This window comes from Carassius gibelio, chromosome B1 (genome assembly GCF_023724105.1).
Source record: "Carassius gibelio isolate Cgi1373 ecotype wild population from Czech Republic chromosome B1, carGib1.2-hapl.c, whole genome shotgun sequence".
Classification (NCBI taxonomy): Eukaryota; Metazoa; Chordata; class Actinopteri; order Cypriniformes; family Cyprinidae; genus Carassius; species Carassius gibelio.
In genome coordinates this window covers 6,712,626-6,731,585 of record NC_068396.1, presented here as the reverse complement: position 1 = coordinate 6,731,585, position 18,960 = coordinate 6,712,626, and the positions used below count along the sequence as shown (strand labels likewise).

The 18,960-nt window shown below is 34.1% G+C and overlaps 3 protein-coding genes across 6 annotated transcripts; 1 reads left to right on the top strand and 2 right to left on the bottom strand.

Annotated features, from left to right (window-relative positions):
• The first annotated feature begins 1,990 nt into the window (after positions 1-1,990).
• LOC127948862 (interferon-induced GTP-binding protein MxA) lies at positions 1,991-8,158 on the top strand. Its single transcript, XM_052545651.1, has 12 exons — positions 1,991-2,332; positions 2,833-2,970; positions 3,049-3,203; positions 3,316-3,454; positions 4,256-4,454; positions 4,743-4,821; positions 4,911-5,033; positions 5,126-5,267; positions 5,526-5,684; positions 6,049-6,125; positions 6,544-6,804; positions 6,894-8,158. The coding sequence occupies exons 1-12, from the start codon at positions 2,134-2,136 to the stop codon at positions 7,116-7,118; spliced, it is 1,896 nt and encodes a 631-aa protein (XP_052401611.1). The 5' UTR covers positions 1,991-2,133; the 3' UTR covers positions 7,119-8,158.
• Positions 8,159-9,230: 1,072 nt separating this feature from the next.
• Positions 9,231-12,458, bottom strand: LOC127948863 (PEST proteolytic signal-containing nuclear protein-like). Of its 4 annotated transcripts, none has more exons than XM_052545653.1 (6): positions 12,335-12,458; positions 11,526-11,552; positions 11,249-11,457; positions 10,895-10,969; positions 9,828-9,883; positions 9,231-9,722 (listed from the first exon to the last, which is right to left on the bottom strand). In XM_052545653.1, the coding sequence occupies exons 1-6, from the start codon at positions 12,378-12,380 to the stop codon at positions 9,614-9,616; spliced, it is 522 nt and encodes a 173-aa protein (XP_052401613.1). In that variant the 5' UTR covers positions 12,381-12,458; the 3' UTR covers positions 9,231-9,613. The 4 variants fall into 4 exon arrangements, with proteins under 4 accessions (XP_052401613.1, XP_052401614.1, XP_052401616.1 ...); XM_052545654.1 differs by having other exon boundaries at positions 11,249-11,454; positions 12,335-12,446; XM_052545656.1 differs by lacking the exon at positions 11,526-11,552 and having other exon boundaries at positions 11,249-11,454; positions 12,335-12,450.
• Positions 12,459-14,490: 2,032 nt separating this feature from the next.
• Positions 14,491-18,436, bottom strand: mylz3 (myosin, light polypeptide 3, skeletal muscle). Its single transcript, XM_052547237.1, has 6 exons — positions 18,316-18,436; positions 17,909-17,939; positions 16,288-16,431; positions 16,016-16,186; positions 15,190-15,267; positions 14,491-14,978 (listed from the first exon to the last, which is right to left on the bottom strand). The coding sequence occupies exons 1-6, from the start codon at positions 18,316-18,318 to the stop codon at positions 14,950-14,952; spliced, it is 456 nt and encodes a 151-aa protein (XP_052403197.1). The 5' UTR covers positions 18,319-18,436; the 3' UTR covers positions 14,491-14,949.
• Positions 18,437-18,960: the final 524 nt, after the last annotated feature.

Sequence of the window (18,960 nt, the reverse complement as noted above, 5' to 3'; positions counted from 1 at the left end):
AATTTACAGAACCCTCTCGTGAAGCAATGTTCATAGTAAACAAATCCATCAAAATGTTTTATTTCTCTGAAATAGGATAGAAATGTGCAGATGAAGCATGTTTTGAGGCAACAGGACATTAATGAAGTGTTATTATAATTTTTTTTTTTTTTTTTTAATGAAGCAATGCTTAAAATATAAATGCCTTGTTGGAATTTTTTCTTAGAAAAGCAGCTTTTTTTTTTACTTTACAAGATGTTAACTTCTAAAAAGAGGATTCTAAAAGATTAAAAAAAAAAAGCACTTTTCCTGATTGGACTCTAAAAGTACTGAATGACAGACGATAAGTAGCTGCTAAAATTGGAAGATTGTCCTGCAAACAACAGATAGCACATCCAATAAAGGCAATGCACAACACAGTTTATTCTGTGGTTACGCACCATAGTTTTTAACATTTGTTAAGAAATATCGCAAAAGTTTATGTCCTTAGATCAATATGTGAAAAATTGTGCTACTAATGAAAAGGTCATCAGTTCAATTCCAAGGTAATGCATTAATCATAAATAAAAAAAGGATCTTAAGTGCAATGCAAATCACTTTGGATAAAAACATCTGTCAATTGTGTTATTGTAAATTTAATTGAAATTTTTTGTTGTGAAAATATGATCAATATGAGTGTCCAATCAAACAAAAACTTCAGGATGGCTTGTTTTCAGACTTTCCAGACACATAAAACCACAGTACAGCATGCAAGGCCTGAGATTGAGTCTTGGATGTGCTCTGCTTTGAGAACCAGCTAATGTAAAAAGTCACACAATCAAATATGGTCGATAAATCTTCTTCAACACTCTAGATGTAATGGGAAATATCTTACACAGAATAAATAAAGCTAATTTACAACAATATTTACGACATCTTTCAATGTCCCTGAAAATGTGTTCTGGTCAATAAACTCTGGTCAAACAGCTGGTGATACTAACAGTTCTCAAAGGCATTGAGCTGAGCTCGGTGCATTACTTTGAACTTGTGCCTTGTGGGTTTTGGGAAGTAAAATTGTCCAAATGCAAGAACAGAATGAATGAAAACACTTCTTTGAAGCAGTTTTGGCAAACAAACAGCATAAACAACTGCTGTAATTTTTGTTCTGTAACAATTTATGAAAACTTCATAGTTGAAATTATGCAGGGCACAATATATTGACAGTTTACAGTGCTAAAAATGATGTGATGACTTGTAGAATGAAAGAATTTGCATTTGGCAAGAGTGAGCTCAAAGGGAATTGATTTCAGCTGTTCTAGGACAAATTGGTTTAACTTTTAAATGCTTTTACTTAAGTCATGATACATAATACAGCACATATGGGTTCAAACTTAACCTCAAATCACTTATTCCTGGTGCTTGAATGGTCAAGGTCAAAAGAGCTGCTAGTCAGACAGTACTGCTCTGTTCACATAACTGATTACATTTAAACACTCCCCTCTAGAGGATATTTCAGATATTACAGAAAACAGTTTGAACAGGAACTATTACCACAGCCTAATAATACAAATTTAACATAAACATTCATACAGCAAATTTACAATAAATAAATATATTCTTTAAAATACCAATGTATTTAGATAACAACACATTATTGTTGTTTATTAGTATCTCATCTAGGCTTGTTAAACTCTAACCATTAATTTCAAATATGGCTATAACTTAATGTAAGGGATTAATATGCTAAATAAGATAACTAATTAATATTCTTAAGGCCTCATCATTGTGCCCGTACGTTTGGTGACTTCGACGTTTTTTTTTTTTTTTTTTTTTGTAACTTCTAAGCCAGTCGGTTGATGCTATGTGCGAAAAAAATTTTATTTGGGAGGTTAAGTACTCTTTTGTTAGGTATAAATTAATCGTTTTTTTTTTCAATTTCATTGTAATTGTATATTTGCTTTGATCTGCATTCCTTTAACCAGCGCTGAGTTTTATTTTTGTTGAAACGAAACTTATTGTACTGTATCTAGGAAATGAAACTTAGCAGCGCACAAAACCGGTCTAAGATTCAGCTTACAGCCGGGATACATCATCACTCTGTTCAAAACGACTGCACCTTGTCGTGTTGCGGAAAGAAGGATTCCTGTCATTTTGATATTTCGAAGTTATTTAAAGATGGAGAAAATGAGCTACACGTTCAGTCAGCAATATGAGGAAAAAATCCGTCCTTGCATCGACACCATCGACAGTTTACGGTCTCTGGGAGTCGAGAAGGACTTGGCGCTGCCTGCCATCGCCGTCATTGGAGACCAGAGCTCAGGAAAGAGTTCAGTTCTCGAGGCGCTGTCTGGAGTAGCGTTACCCAGGGGTAGTGGTAAGGACAACATATGATAAATTAATATACGTAGTATATAACATAAATTATATTACTTTTACGTAATACAGACAATCCCGCCAATGCTGTGGATGTTCAATGGCAGAGTAATGCTGCATTACTCTTGGAGTTTACCATGTTGAAAAAACATTAGGAACCATCACAGAATTTGTAATGTTTTTTTTTTTTTTTTTTTTTTTTTTTTAATGGATACTGTAATGTCCCTGTGGGTCTCTACCGGTAAATTTGTCGCCGTCTATTGGTGGCTTATTAAAACTGCTAAATGTTAATGGAATATTTTCCAAAACAGGTAGTTAAAGGTAAGCATTTTTAATGGTGTTAGTGGTTAATAGTTGATTGATTCTAATGATATTTGTTGTGGAAACCATTATAATTTCTGTAATGGATTCCGTTTTTTTTAGCAGGATAAATAGTACTGTAAGACACTTCAAAGAACAGCATGGTGAAACAATGTCTGCACCCTTTCATGTTTTGTTTAGGAATTGTTACAAGATGCCCTCTTGAACTCAAGATGATAAGAACTAAAGATGAAGATAAGTGGCATGGAAGAATCAGCTACAATGAAACAGAGGAAGATATTTATGACCCAGCAGAAGTGGAGAAAAAGATTTGTGAAGGTAGAGTGACTGCTTAGAATGGATCTGGAGATCTTACAAAAGAGTGTATATAATTTCTTTCTTGTATCTAATTTGTAGCCCAGGATAAGATGGCTGGAAAAGGTGTTGGTATTAGTGATGAACTTATCAGTCTGCAGATCACCTCTGCCAGTGTTCCTGACCTCACTCTCATTGACCTCCCTGGTATCGCACGGGTGGCAGTCAAGGGGCAGCCTGAGAATATTGGAGATCAGGTAAACATTTTATATTTACTATTTTCTTCATATCACATTTTATATATATATAAAAAAAAAGACTTTAGTGAGAGAGAGATACTGATACATCAAACAAATGCATTTCTTTTAGATAAAGAGATTGATCAAGAAGTTTGTTACAAAGCAAGAAACGATTAACCTGGTTGTGGTGCCATGCAACGTTGACATTGCAACCACAGAAGCATTACAGATGGCTCAGAAGGAGGATCCTGAGGGTGAAAGAACATTAGGTATGCATTACTGATTGCATTTCAATGATATCCACCTTATTTCTGAAATGCGGAAGTTAGCTATTTTCTTTGAATTTACAAGACTTACAATTAACCGGCTGCTATAGGTGAATAACTAGATTAACAAAGTGCTGTAAAAGGTACTATTAATAATGGACTGTTTTTGTACATGCACAGGTATCTATGAAAATGACATTCTAAATCTGGCACAGTCAAGTTAACAATGGCCACGTCTACTCTTACATTAAAAATAAGGTGTATACATCAAACAGAGTCAGTAAAACCAAAGGTTGCCATGCATATGATTTCTGATTATATATTGAATATAAACCTAACAGACCACTCAGATCACTAGGATCGAGTAAGTTAGAAATACTAAGGGTTCACACAAAACAAGGGGAGTCCACCTTCAGTTACTATGCTGCTCGCAGTTGGAATCAACTTCCAGAAGAGATCAGATGTGCTTAAACACCAGTCACATTTAAATCTAGACTTAAGACTTATCTGTTTAGCTGTGCATTTATTGAATGAGCACTGTGCAATGTCCGAACTGATTGCACTATATTTTCACAGTTTTTAAAAAAAAATGTAAAATCATTTTCTAACTGTTTTTAAATTCATTTTAAGTACATTTTTTAATCATTTTAAAAGTTTAAAAATTGCTGGTTTTATTTTTGTTATTTTTCTTCATGATTATTTTACTTTATGTAAAGCACTTTGAATTACCATTGTGTAGGAAATGTGCTATATAAATAAACTTGCCTTGCCTTGCCTATATTCTGATCATTTGTCTATCTACAGGGATCTTAACAAAGCCGGATCTGGTGGATAAGGGCACTGAACAGACAGTTGTAGACATTGTGCACAATGAGGTCATTCATCTTACTAAAGGCTACATGATTGTAAGGTGCAGAGGACAAAAAGAGATTATAGATCAAGTCACTCTCCATGAGGCCACAGCAACAGAAGATGCCTTCTTCAAAGATCATCCTCATTTTAGGTTCTTTGCTTTTGTAAATCACCTGTAGTATGCCCACACGGTGCACACACAGATTAGTACCTCTTATTTGGGATTTAGTTAATGTAATTAATTATGTATATATGGAATTTTGGGGAAGTCGTGGCCTAATGGTTAGAGAGTCGGACTCCCAATCGAAAGGTGTCAATCTGCGTGTGTGCACTTCGGATGGGTTAAATGCAGAAATTACAAATTCATACAAATTCTGAGTATGGGTCACCATACTTGGCTGAATGTCACATCACTTTAACTTTCACTTTTTTTCCCCAGCAAACTTCATGACGAAGGTTTTGCCACTATTCCAAAGTTGGCTGAGAAACTAACAATTGAGTTGGTGCATCACATTCAGGTGAAATTATTGTTCTTTTTACCAAAAGTAAACTATGGCCTTTTTGGGACTCGTAATTACATATCTCATATTTATAATATGTTATGTAGAAATCCCTGCCTCGTTTAGAAGAACAAATCGAGACAAAACTGGCTGAAACACAGAAGGAACTGGAGGCATATGGCACTGGACCCCCATCAGACCCTGCAGAAAGACTGAGCTTTCTCATTGATGTGAGCATGGAATCTACACAGCTACTATATCAAAGTATTAATATTTAAGTAAAAAGTCATTGAAATGTTTCATATCTCATCGCTACATTTAGAAAGTTACAGCTTTCACTCATGATATGTTCAACCTGACCACTGGGGAGGAAGTTAAATGTGCTTCAGATCTACTGGTTTTCCCAGAACTTCGGAACGAATTTGCAGAATGGAATATCTTCTTGTATCATTCAGGAGTTTCCTGTGAGTGAGGCATTTACTTGGTATCTCCTGATTGCACTGCTGCTTTTGGCCAGTGTGCTATGTTATGATTTTGCTTAAAAGGTTTAACATTTTAAAATCAGAAGCATCCCCTTTTAGCAAAATAGCAAACAATTAGTTACCAAACTAAACTTCTAACGTAATCTGAGTTGCTTAATTTCACCAAAAAACACACTTTTAGAAGCTCTAGAAGCTGTTTGATTGAATGTGTTTTTTTTGTATTCAAAAACCCCTTTGCAGTCAGCAGGAAGATTGAGAAAGAAGTGGATAACTATGAAGCCAAGTATCGTGGAAGAGAGCTTCCGGGATTCATCAATTACAAGACTTTTGAGGGGCTTGTTAGGGAACAGATCAAGCTGTTGGAGAAACCTGCATTGAAGACACTGAAGACTGTCTCTGGTCAGTGTTGTATGCTATTTGAAATACATTTTTAGGTTGTTGCTACATTGCATGTTGTAAAGCTATTCTGACAGTACTTTTCTACTTGATTATACTCCATACATGACTAAATTGGCGAAACTTCAAACATCTAAATCTCAAACCACTGAGTAATGAGTATCAAAGAACACCTTGTAAGATGACCCATGAACTCAACATTCTGTTCTTGAGTAAATCATGTAACACAAGATTGCTCCCGGTGCATTTGTTTAAACATTTTTTTTTATTAAAGGCATTGTGAAATTCTTCAGATAAAGGTAGCTATTAAGTCATTAGTGAAGTTTCTTGTGACAAAAATGAATGAACATTTGGTTTGCATTTACAGATGTGGTTAAAAGGAAGTTCATCCAGCTGGCCCAGTACAGTTTCATTGGGTTCCCTAATCTTCTGAAAATAGCAAAGGTAGGTTTTTGTGTGTTTATGGCAAAGTTTCTGGGAGCCATAACTCATCAGTTGGGCCAGGTGGGGCATTAGTAAACAGAGCTCTATATAAACTGAATCGGTAATAAATTAACTTGTAAATGTGTTCAGCAGTTTCTAGACTACTGTTGTAAAGCGTGCTGGATATATTGAAATGTAGCGCATTGGTTTGAAAGACAGGCTATGTAATGATCGTACGAAAGGGTGCTGCTGCCCTCCCATCTCACCATTCTCCATTATAAATCTATGGTGCTAAATAGAAATGCAATTTATGGGCTTTTATAAATGCTCTAAATGATAACTCACATTACTTTTCAGTGTTCAATAATGCCATTTAATTGTAATAGAAATTTAGTCTCACTAGAGCTTACCAAAACATATCTTTTATATACTTTCTTAGACTCAGATCGAAGCCATCAAGCAGGATAAAGAATGCCTGGCAGAATCCATGCTGAAGACCCAATTCAAGATGGAGCTCATTGTTTACAGTCAAGATGGCACATACAGCCAGAGCCTGAAACATGCAAAGGACAAGCAGGAAGAGGAAGAAAATTTCAAGCTTCAATCTAAACCGAAAAAGAGTATTGTGAGTGTAGACATTGGCACAGATAATCATGCCACTTTGCGTGAGATGCAGTTGCATCTTGAGTCCTATTACATGGTAAGTGTGCTAACTAAAACTTTCAGTACTGTCAGAGGTAGCTCGAATTTAAATGTATATCTGAAACATTGTCTTATCTACTTTACTAGATTGCAAGCAAGCGTCTAGCTGACCAGATCCCAATGGTGATCCGCTATCTGCTGCTCCAGGAAGCAGCTTTGGAGCTGCAAAGGAACATGCTGCAGTTACTGCATGATAAAGATGGCATAGACAACCTGCTTAAAGAAGACTTTGATATTGGCCAAAAGCGGGAGAACTTACTGAAACGGCAGAAACGGCTGATGAAGGCACGCAGCCTTTTGGTTACCTTTTAGAATTCACTTCAAATACTCGACTGCAACTATTTTGTTTATATACACTTAAGAGCAGCAAAGAATGCAGGGCTTCAAACAAAAAAAATCAAGTACGGAGCCACTAGCTCCAATAAGAAAAAAAAATTAATATATATTTTTTGGGTGTCACAGAATAAACGTGTTTTATTTTATTATTTTTTATATTTCAATCATACTGCCATTTCTTTAGGTCTCATCTTTCCTTGACTTTATCAGCATTTTAATCCATCTTGTAGATTACCTGGGAGCTAAGGTTCACTTAAAGTGGGAAAATGTCTTTTCAAACTTGAAATATACAGCCACACATTGTTTATTACATAGAATCTGTACCAATATCATGGACCATAAGCATCATCACTTGGCCACAGAGTGCCATAGAAGAACCTTTTTTTGTCTAAATGGTTTCGTAAAGAACCTTTAACATCTGAAGAACCTTTACGTTTCACAAGAGGTTCTTTGTGGCGGAAGAGGGTTCTTCAGATTACAAAAAGTTGAAAAAGAGATGGTTCTTTAAAAAACCTTTGACAGAATTGTTCTTTATGGAACCAGAAATTACTCTTGTAGAAGAGTGTATAATTTTTCACACTTTCAGTCTGTTTTTCTTAATTGGTAAACTTTTATTTTATAGGAAGAGTAGAATCATGTAGACAACAGGTTAAGTGAAAAATGCAATAGCGCATAAATATAGCAAAATGCTCTTCTTTATAGTTACTTTTCTAGCTGACTGAGCTTATGGACACCAAATGTTTATTCTGAGGTAAATGTAGACTATTTTTACATTGCAATAAGTTAGATGTACTGTAGGCCCTCATAAAATAACCTACCTTTTGAGGTTAATTCATGTTCATTAAATGGGTTACTTGCTGCTTGAACTGAGACGCTTGAGCTATTGCGCATGACGCATTAAAGAGCACCAAAACTGTATTTATTGTTTGTTATGAATTTTAAAGTATCGTCTCAGTTTTGTACTTGAACTGTAATGCGATCACAAAACAATCAATAAAAAAGGCATTACATGGAAATTTGTAAGAAATTCTTAAGGCAATATTAATGCACTTTTTATTGTTCAGTGTCAAATTTTGTACTGCTTTTGGGTCTAGTGCTGGACATTGTTGTATCTTAAGAGTATCTAAGTGAAGTGTCAACTTTTATATATAAAAATTATATATAAAAACCCTTCATTGCACCTAAAATGTATAATAATAATGGATTAAGTGGAGTTTAATACGTTTTACCAAAGTTTCTGAAATAAAGTTCTTGTAGTTTATCAATAAATACATTTTTAAATAGGAATACTGCAACGAATATTCTCTTAAATACTATATTCTTCCATTAAATTCAAGTCATTTCCTTTGCTTATTTTAATGACTGCAAGTCACTGTCCTCAAAAACGCCAAGCTGTGCTGAAAAAAGTTACTTGTATTAGTTTTGGGGCTTAATCAATTGTAGTATCTTTTCATAATATCAGTGATGTAGCAAAACTTGTTTTTCAACAAATTATGATTTAACATTGTACTTAACGGAATGACAGAAATCCATAATTGTTATAATAACTATTATGACGGTTTTTTCATGCAATTGTTGAACAACATTTCAGGAACAGTATAAAGTCATTGTAGTCTCTACATTAATAAAAAATATTATTAGATACTAGTAGTTTTATTTGCATGTCTTAAAACTGATCATGCCATTTCTCTGAAACTTGGTTACCAAAAAAAAACAACAACAACAACACCTTTAGCTTTCTTAAGGTAGGTATGAAAATCTGTCTTTCCCAATCTATAGTAAAAATGCATGTTGAAATGACAGACTTTCTTCAGGTTACATTTACCAAACCTTTCCAACCATCAGTTCATTTAGTTTTAAACCTCTCTTTGTTACAATCATCACCAAACTCAAATCTGTCCAATCAATTACCTTACCTACATTCTTTCTGCTTAATAACCAATTACCTTTGATGTACAATAAAAGGAAAATTTAATGGGTAATATATGAATTTATAATAATATATGAAATAAAAAATATATATTTTACTTATCTTCATGTTGTTTAACTGTCTACCACATTGATTACAACATAAAAAAGCTCTTCAAAGTGATTCAACATCTCTCATTTATTAATGACTTTATAAACTACAATGTCTTGATGAAACGATCCTAAATGATTGGGACACTACATTCCTTCTCTGGAGAACAATTCAACTAAAAGAGAATGATAACAGAGGTCGGTGTGGCACAAACCATATTGTACAGCGAGAAAGAGTATTCTAATTTTCTCTGTTGTGGTTTGCATCTTACACAGGAAGGCATTATTTAACCATGTGGTAAAAGAAAAAAAATCAAAGTAGCTACAATAAAAAGATGCTTTATAGTGTAAACATTCATTACATAAATACATTTGTACATTGTTCATCAAACAAAGAGACAAAAGGGGCAAATATTTCGCTACCAAAAAGCAAACTAGAAAGCAGCCAGACACTATTGATCTGGCTGGGTTTTAAACTTCCTCTCCCAGAGTTTCTGACAGTCTGAGAATCCCTGCTTTCCTTTGTTAAAGGAATTGGGTCCAGCAGATGTGGGCGTTTCTCTGCATATCAAAATAACATATGAAGATGTAGTAAACAGATCTGTATTATATTTTGACTTTCAATGAAATCTAAAATTTAAAGTTTTAAAAATGTGTAAATCCAACCTGCCAATATTCTTCATTCTCATCTTTGCCTCAGGTGGCATTTCTTCAGGCTCGCTCTGAAACGGAAAATAAAAAGCTTAGGACACTGGGTCCATATTCACAAAAAATCTTAAGGCTAAAAGTAGCTTGTAACTCACGGATTTAGCAGAAAATCTTAAAAATAAGTCCTAAATTATTGCTCTAAAAGTAATTCATAAATCATTAAATCTTTAAAACTAGCTCCTAATTCTGTGTAACATTAGGAGTAGGGAAGAGAGGAATCCTAAGAAAGACCAAACATACTATCCTTAAAATGGCTGTTGACTCAGAATGTAAACATTTTAGAATTATTTGACGATAATGAGCTTTTATGAAAGGTATCGCCTTTGGTTTTAAAGGTTATCCCAACTCCAATATTTTTCTCCAATCTTTATTTGAATGTGGCAACATTTTAATTTTTAAACCTTTTTCTTTAATATTTCTATGAATAAATCTCTGACAGAGACTATCAGCCAATAACTGTGTGCATAGTTAGTAAGCATACTGACATCATCCATAGCAATGAGGTTAACCCCGCCCTTACTCTAGCTTCAGACTTCTCTCTATTCCTTTGTAAAAGTTTGTCTCAGCAGCTTAGTGAATAGGCTTAAGAGAAAACTCTTAGCTAAAAACTTCTACTGTAGAACTCTTAGTGGTAAGATAAAATGTTTTGTGAATAGGGGTCCTGATCTTTTAACATATAAGGTAGTTTTGTCAAACTACAATAAAAAGATGCTTTATAGTGTAAACATTCATTACATAAATACATTTGTACATTGTTCATCAAACAGAGAGACAAAAAGGCCAAATATTTTGCTGCCAAAAAGCAAACTAGAAAGCAGCCCAGACACTATTAATCTTGCTAGGTTTTAAGTTTCCTCTCCTCTTCCCTCCACTCCCTTCAGTACCAGTCTGTACTGAAGTTTTAAAAACATCCATTTCAGCTCAAATTTGAGCGCTGCTGAGCCAATTCTTAAAATAATGGTTTTTAAAATTTCAGTACCAGCTGGTACCGAAGTAGATCCTTTTGAATACAGAATAATACGTACATCATCATCCTCATTAAAAACTGATGCAAGTCCAGCTTTCTTGGCAGGTAAGGCAGGTGTGGGTTCTTTAGGTTTCTAAAAGAGAAGAAGCAAAACACAATTTTTAAATGTTCAAAATTAAATGGTTAAATTTAATGGTCAAGCAAGCATTATTTTTAGTTCTTTTAAAAGAGATTAATAGTAGATATACACACATACACACATATACATACACACACATATTATATATATATATATATATATATATATATATATATATATATATATATATATATATATATATATATATATATATATATATAATAACATTGTATCTATCTATCACACACAGGCTATATAATAAAATGAACATACACTTGCTCCCAGCTTGATAGAGATTGGTGTAGGCTTCTTCGCAGTCATGCTAAACCCCAGTTTAGATATTTTAGATGGTGCTGGCTTGCTTTTAGACTCATCTTCGAGGCCGATCTCATCAGCAGACCGCTTTCGCAGACTGTCTCCTGATGCCGTGCTGGAAGAGACAGTCTTAGTTTTCACACTGCCTCCCTTCTCTTCCGGTCCTGCTGGAGGCGAAACAACTTACCAAGGTGAGCGACTGTTGGCTTGGAGACCAAAGATGAGCTACAGTTACCTGAAAGACGAGGGATGCCAGGAGGACCTGCTCAGAGAGACGCTGTTGAGCTTAAAATCTAATTGATTAGTCTGATTCATTTGATTAGCACTAACGGTCTTCAAATAGCCTCAACTGACACATCAATAAAGCTGAGATGTGCCACTGTCTATAATTACAAACATTAATACAGCAGTACCATGGTATTAGATGGTAATACTTTACCATGATACTGAATTATCACCATAACACCTATTTAATTTACATGGTACACCATGGTAGGTTCACTATACCATAGTTCTTTTTAAAAGTATTACTGAAAGAGAATTTATGTTTTTCCAAGTAAACCACAATTATAGCATAAAAAGGTAATTTTATATATACCATGGTATTAATTCATGTGCAATAGTATTTGCATGGTACACCAGCGCACTTGAAAAAATGACTAATGTGTTTATTAGTAACGTTAGTGGTACTATTAATGGTACGTTACTATGGTACGTTTTTATATTAGTTTATAGATCAAAGCCTTACAAAGTAAAACTTTGTTGAACTTATTATATGCAACAAACTTATATATTTTGCATTGATATTTTAAATCCAACATTAGCGTTAAATACTACATATCTACATTAGAAAACCCAAAATTGAGAAAAAACAGCTCGTTACCGGCTAACGTAGCTAGCGTGCTAAACTTAGCTAGAAAAGTCCAAATCTATAGCTATAACTTCACTTTAAACCTACATTTACAAAATACAAGCATTACAGTTATTCTCGAAGACCTTCGATTGTAAATTAACTGTAAACAAAAACAGTTTTGACAGTTTCACCTCCTTGTTGTGAAGGGCCTTCGCTGCAGCACTTCGCACTCGCCATCGTTAGAATCTGTTTTCAGAACGGCTTCTTCTACTTCTTTTAGTTTAATGGCGGATTACAATCATAATTTGTCAGGTGCATACCGCCACCTACTGTACCGGAGCATGGATTATCATAGCTTTACGTAATCTTAGCAACAAAAAAAAAACCCTCCTGTCTCCCCACAGGGGTTTGATTTGGAACAATAAAGATATTAAATATAAGAATAAGACACTTTTTTTCGATTATTGGTTCAGAAATAATATTATATTGGTGACACAGTTGTTTCGTCCTGATGGTGTTTTACTCTCATATGGAGAATTTTTAAATACGTTTAAACTTCCAATTTCTGCAAAGGATTATGCAGTGGTCTTTGATGCTATACCTTCTGGTCTTCTTCAGTTGATGCGAGCTCCTGATGCTTTTGATTTGAACATAACTAGTGACTTAAATGTAAAGTTAGATGGTATAAGTATTCTTGATAAAAAGTGCAATAATAATTTTCTTAGACAGATTTGTCGGCCATTTAGAATACCCCCAGCTAAAAGTTTTTGGAATTCCCGCTTTAAGGACATTAATTTGGAGGAGGCTTTTATAATCTCCAGGAGATACTGTGTCATCAATAAGATTCGCGAGGTTTCATTTAAAAATATTCATTGTATTTATCCAGTAAATGAGGTTATTCAAAGATTTAAGAAGGATATTGATTTGAAATGTGTTTTTTTTTTTGTAATTTGAATGATGAAAGTATATGTGATCTTTTTTTTTATTGTATTTGTACTCAATTATTCTGGTGTGATTTTAGGATCTTCTTTGAAGAGATTTCAGTAATTGACATTACTTTAGAAGAAACGAATGTTTTATTTTATTATGATAAGCCTTTAGAGAATACATTTTATTTTGTTATTAATTTGTTTATTATACTAGCGAAATATCACATTCATAAATGTCGATGGTCAAAGAGTACACCTAGTTTTTTACTATTTGAATTTGAGTTACCTCAGTAGTATCTTAAAGTGATGGAATGTGTAAGGAACTCTAAAGCAAAAAAGACTATAGATTGTTGTAAAGCCTTGAAACGTTATCCTTTTTAAGGAACTTTTGTATACTTATTTTGTAGTTGGAGATATTGATTTGTTTTTCATACCCCTCTGTATATAGTTCTTATTTTTGTTGATTTATTTAGTATTTACCTTTTTTTCCACAATTATTGTCAGGTTGAATATACAGTATTTATATTTTTGCTTTTATTGTTCATTTGTATGTGAATCGTCACTAAATAAAGCATTAAAAAAAAAAAAATAAAAAAAAAACCCTCCTGTTTTTTAGGAACACCATTCGACGAGTGTAAAAACAGCGCTCTCTAGCGTACAGACTGAGTAAACCACCCTAAACAATTAGAAAAAATAAATAATCAGATCTTTATCTATCTATCTATCTATCTATCTATCTATCTATCTATCTATCTATCTATCTATCTATCTATCTATCTATCTATCTATCTATCTATCTATCTATCTATCTATCTATCTATCTATCTATCTATCTATCTATCTATCTATCTATCTATCTATCTGCTTTTCGGTTACACTTTACAATGAGATCCTATTAATTAGCATCAGTTAATGCACTAACCTAAATCAACTGCACTGACCGACAATTATTTTCTTTTTCTTTTTTTTGGCTTATAATTATTTAATTATCTTTCCTAACATAGGTTAACACAAATAAAAAAAAATTCTAGTTCATGTATTAAATAAGCTATTATCTTCTGACTTGAATAATTTATTAGTAAATGCTGAAATTAACATATACAACTCAGATCCTCTATATTAATAACCAGCTGTGATCTTTTATAAAAAAAATAAATATTGATGTGTGGCTGTACATTTACTTACACTTCCTCAGACAAACTTCCAGTATGAGGGGAATTTACCTCCGACATAAGAAAAATCTTACACTTTCTTAGCAATTTTATGTTTATTTTTTTACTTTTGTCAGTGACCTGCAAATGATGTAAGATGATTTTAAACTTGCATCACCCACATAGTTGTCTCTTATATAGTATTTAAACAGAAACAGTTGTGTTTCATGTTGCAAACAAATTAGCGCACAAAAGAACAACTCTGTGTACTTTTGGAAAAAAGTTTATTGTGAAATGACTGTGTGAAAATCGGGATGGGGGAAACTGGCAGCCTGGCCACAGCAATGTCATGTGCCTTTAACACACAGCTAGCGGTGCTGTTGTAACCCTGGATGGGTGGAGAAAGAAGAAACCAACCCTCACTTCATGAGTGGCCTTTTCTTTCTTCCCCGGTCTCCATCCCACTGTGGAAGGCCGCCCCGGGCGGAACAGAAGGCAAGGAGGGTCAACTGCATGAAAGGACGATGTAACTTCAAAAAAAAAAAAAAAAAAAAAAAAGTGGGCGAGAGGGGAGAAAACAAATAAAGGGGAACAACTGAATGGTTTAGAAGTGACATCCCATAGTCCTTTTATTTATTGGTCTTCAAAACAGAATGGATGTCCTGACACCATGGGGTCTGCAGATATAGTTCAGCCTTCTTCACCACTCTCTCAGCGGACGGCCTCTTACACGGACATGATGTGCTTGACGAAATCTGTAAGATGAGAAGCAGACATGCATAAGGAATGATCATCACTACTGACTCGCCATACAAGGCCTGAGGGGGCTGCTAAAAATAATGGACGGGATGATTCAGTGACAGGTGAGCTTATTATATCATTTTAATAAGTGCCGAAAAGACTCAGTACAGTCACCGTTAAGCAATGTGTCTTAAAAGAAGCTAGAAGGGTTGAATCTGAACATACCCTCATAGTGGACACTGCCGTTCTCGTCCTCCTGTCCCTGCATGAGAGAGTCGATCTCGGGCTCGGTCATCTTCTCACCTGTCGGTGCCATGAAACGTATTGGTTAGGAATAATTTATTTCAGATACTTTTTCCTAAATAAAAAAGTATCACAGTATTAGATGCTATTTTGGACGTGCACCATGGTCATGTTTATTTCACATTTATTTCATTCATAGATAGATAGATAGATAGATAGATAGATAGATAGATAGATAGATAGATAGATAGATAGATAGATAGATAGATAGATAGATGGATAGATGGATAGATAGATAAAATACATAAAAATATAATGAATATTAGAAAGTCGTGGCCTAGTGGTTCGAGAGTTTTACTGCTCCAGGTGTGTGTTCACAGTGTGTGTGTGTGTGTGTGTGTTCACTGCTCTGTGTGTGTGCACTTTGGATGGGTTAAATGCAGAGCACGAATTCTGAGTATGGGTCACCATACTTGGCTGTATGTCACATCAAATTATTTTTATTATTATTATTATATAAAAAAAATATATAATTACATAATTACATAATTTTTTTATATATTTCAACATTTCATAATTTAAATTTTATTTTTAATTAAATAAATGTAGCCTTTGTGAGCATTAGTGACTTCTATATATATATAAAAAAAGAATAAACATTTGATTATTTCTTTTTTTTAACAGTAAATCAAAATACTGACACTACCATTTGAAAACTGTGCCAAGATGCAATAGTTTGTTAAATAGTTGTTGCAAATTACTTTCCCATGTGTGGTGTGAACAACAACATCATTTCATCTTCACTCACCCAGTGTTGAGAGCACAATGCGCAGCTCAGCGCCCATCACTGTGCCGTTGCCCTCTTTGTCGAAGACGCGCAGACCCTCAACGTAGTCATCATAGGTACCCTTCTGGACGGCGTCAACGGTCTTCAGCATTGGCAGGAAAGCATCAAAGTCAATTCTTTTGTTGGCCATATCTGTGTGCATATAGTTCCACATACACATCATAAATCATGAAGTGTTTGTAAAGCATTTAGAATTATGCCCATTCCTTTTTAATATAAAGTACATATCTCACCGTCAGCAGATGGGTCACCCAGGATTTTCTTCACGTCTTTGTTGGTGGGGTTCTGTCCCAGGGCACGCATGATGTCAGCAACCTGGTTGTAGGCAACCTTGTTGTCACCAACTCTGTCGAAGAGACCAAAGGCCTCTTTGAAGTCTGTAACAGAAGGACAGCAGAAGGTTACCTGGGAGTAGATTTTAAGGGTGGATCATAATGTCATAATTTGAACTAATGCAAAAAATAGGAATGCAGAAAACAGCATTTTACCTCACAACATAGCCAGACAAAAAATAAAAATAACAATAAATAAATTAGTAAATATTTTAATTTAATTTAATTTAATTTAATTTAATTTAATTTAATTTAATTTAATTTAATTTAATTTAATTTAATTTAATTTAATTTTATTTTATTTTATTTTATTTTATAACAGTTTAGGGACATCATTGCTTTAAAATGAGTTAAAGTCGAGGAAACATGGTATCTTAGCAGTGCCTCCTCTCCCACATTTCTCCTTTGCCAACTGTACGTGCAGCAGAGGAGGAAGGAAGCCAGTTTAAAAAGAGCATAGCAACTGCATTTCCAAGGGCCGTGAGGGAGACTAAGTTGAAAGTGATCTGCTCACAGAAAAATAGCATCCTATGACAGGTGATACCCTCACAGAAAGTAGCTTTTGCCTTACATGGTTACATTGCTTTACGACTGACCATAGTCAAATACAAGAATGCTGACAGCAACGTAACCTACACCTACAACCAACCGCATACTTTCTGCACCTAAATGAGCAACACCGTGCTGTGAGGTTTGGGGCTCATGAATTCTTTCTGTAGAGAAATATATGGATGAAATGTTTTTGAATATCTACTACATCACAAAATTCATTCGACAGGCACACTGAACCAACTGACAAAGTACTCAATTTATCAGTTAACTAAAACAAATATGTTTTAAAATTAATCTTGCTTCATGGTTTGCAATCAAGGTCTCAAATATTCAGATTTATCATTAATCTTTTAATAATAATAATAATAATAATAATAATAATAATAATAAACTATTATTATACTATTATTATATTATTAACTATTATTGAGCAGTCTGCACTTCAAATTACAATATATATGAATTGTAATAAATTATATTATATAATTCATAAACAAACTAACATTAATAATAATAATGATAATAATAATTCAAAAAAGTATTTTTCTAATTTATAATTTTTTGGTTTCTATTCTCCAATACAAATAATTTTTTAACCTCTTATTCATCCAGTTATAAAAATGTCTGTATATATTTAAAAGCTTTCCAAGGTATTATTTAGTACATTTAGGACCAATTTCAACTTCATTTGATCTTCAATTTATATATATATATATATATATATATATATATATATATATATATATATATATATATATATATATATATGTATATATATATATATTTTTTTTATATATATATTTTTTTTTTAAGTCTGTTGCTATGATTTTTTTTTTTAAGAGGAAGAACTACCCTTCATAAATTCATGACATCATACATTTCCATCATCCCCATTACATTGATAACAATAAATACTACAGTCATAAAACCATTTCCAAATCATATTGTGCTCAGATATGCAAAGACTCACCCTCAATCTGGTCAGCAGAGAATTCTCCAGCCTGCCAGAAAGACAACAATGAATCAATCCCACTGGCAAACCTGCCAACATCTCACAACACACATAACAGTCTGATATAAGGGATTATTTTAAAAGACAGCAGGTAACAGAAGCCCTTTTTGGACATGAGCAAAACAACAGCTTGGAAAGTGCACGTATATCCAGCAGGGGAACAGACCAGCTGCATGATTTTCTCTTTAACAGTGACAAACAGACCGGGGTTCTTTATATGACACCGTTGTGTCTTGCCCCACCAAAGTCAATTTGAAAATCGAAGAGGGTATCCTACTTCATTTGAGTGGGCTTATTGCCAGTTTTTGAGCCAGATGAATATGAAAAAGGAACGATAAAACAGCAAGAGTAATCCAAGTACACACCATGATGGAGTTTTGGGGTGCAGGAGCGGAGGGGCAGAAGTCAAGAAGCCGGAGTCCCAGGAGAGTGGTCCTGAGCCATGGAGCAGCTCCTTCTTATTTATGCTATGCTAATGATGTCACGGGGCGGATCTTGCGATGCTGTTGAACTTCTTTAACTTTCTTAGGTCAAGCTGGAAGGAAGGCTGCTGCTTCTTCTAGTGTACATGTGTGGCGGTATTTTTAGACTATACTCCAGGCTGCTTGTAAGAGCCCTTGGCCTCGGTCAGCACTTTAATTTGATGTATTGTGTCGGAATTTTTTTATCCTTAGTCAGGGATGATTGAATGTAAATCCTTATGCCACTTGTTATGCCGACACAACATCTCCGGAAGTCTTTTGATTACAAATGTTGATATTTTTAACTTGTATATGGAGGTCTCGGCCACTCACGGTTATATGGGAAGTCAGGAAATACAGCTCTTAAAGCTTATTTTTCACAACATGAATGCACTTACATTTCTCTCTTAAAATAGGACATTTTCCATGTTAAAAATGTGTATTTTTGTTACACTCAGATCAGTCCATGAGGCCTATGAAACTGAAAGAAAACAAGTTGACAATAAGATTGAATCCAAGATTTGGTAATAATATAGAACAATAATGAGA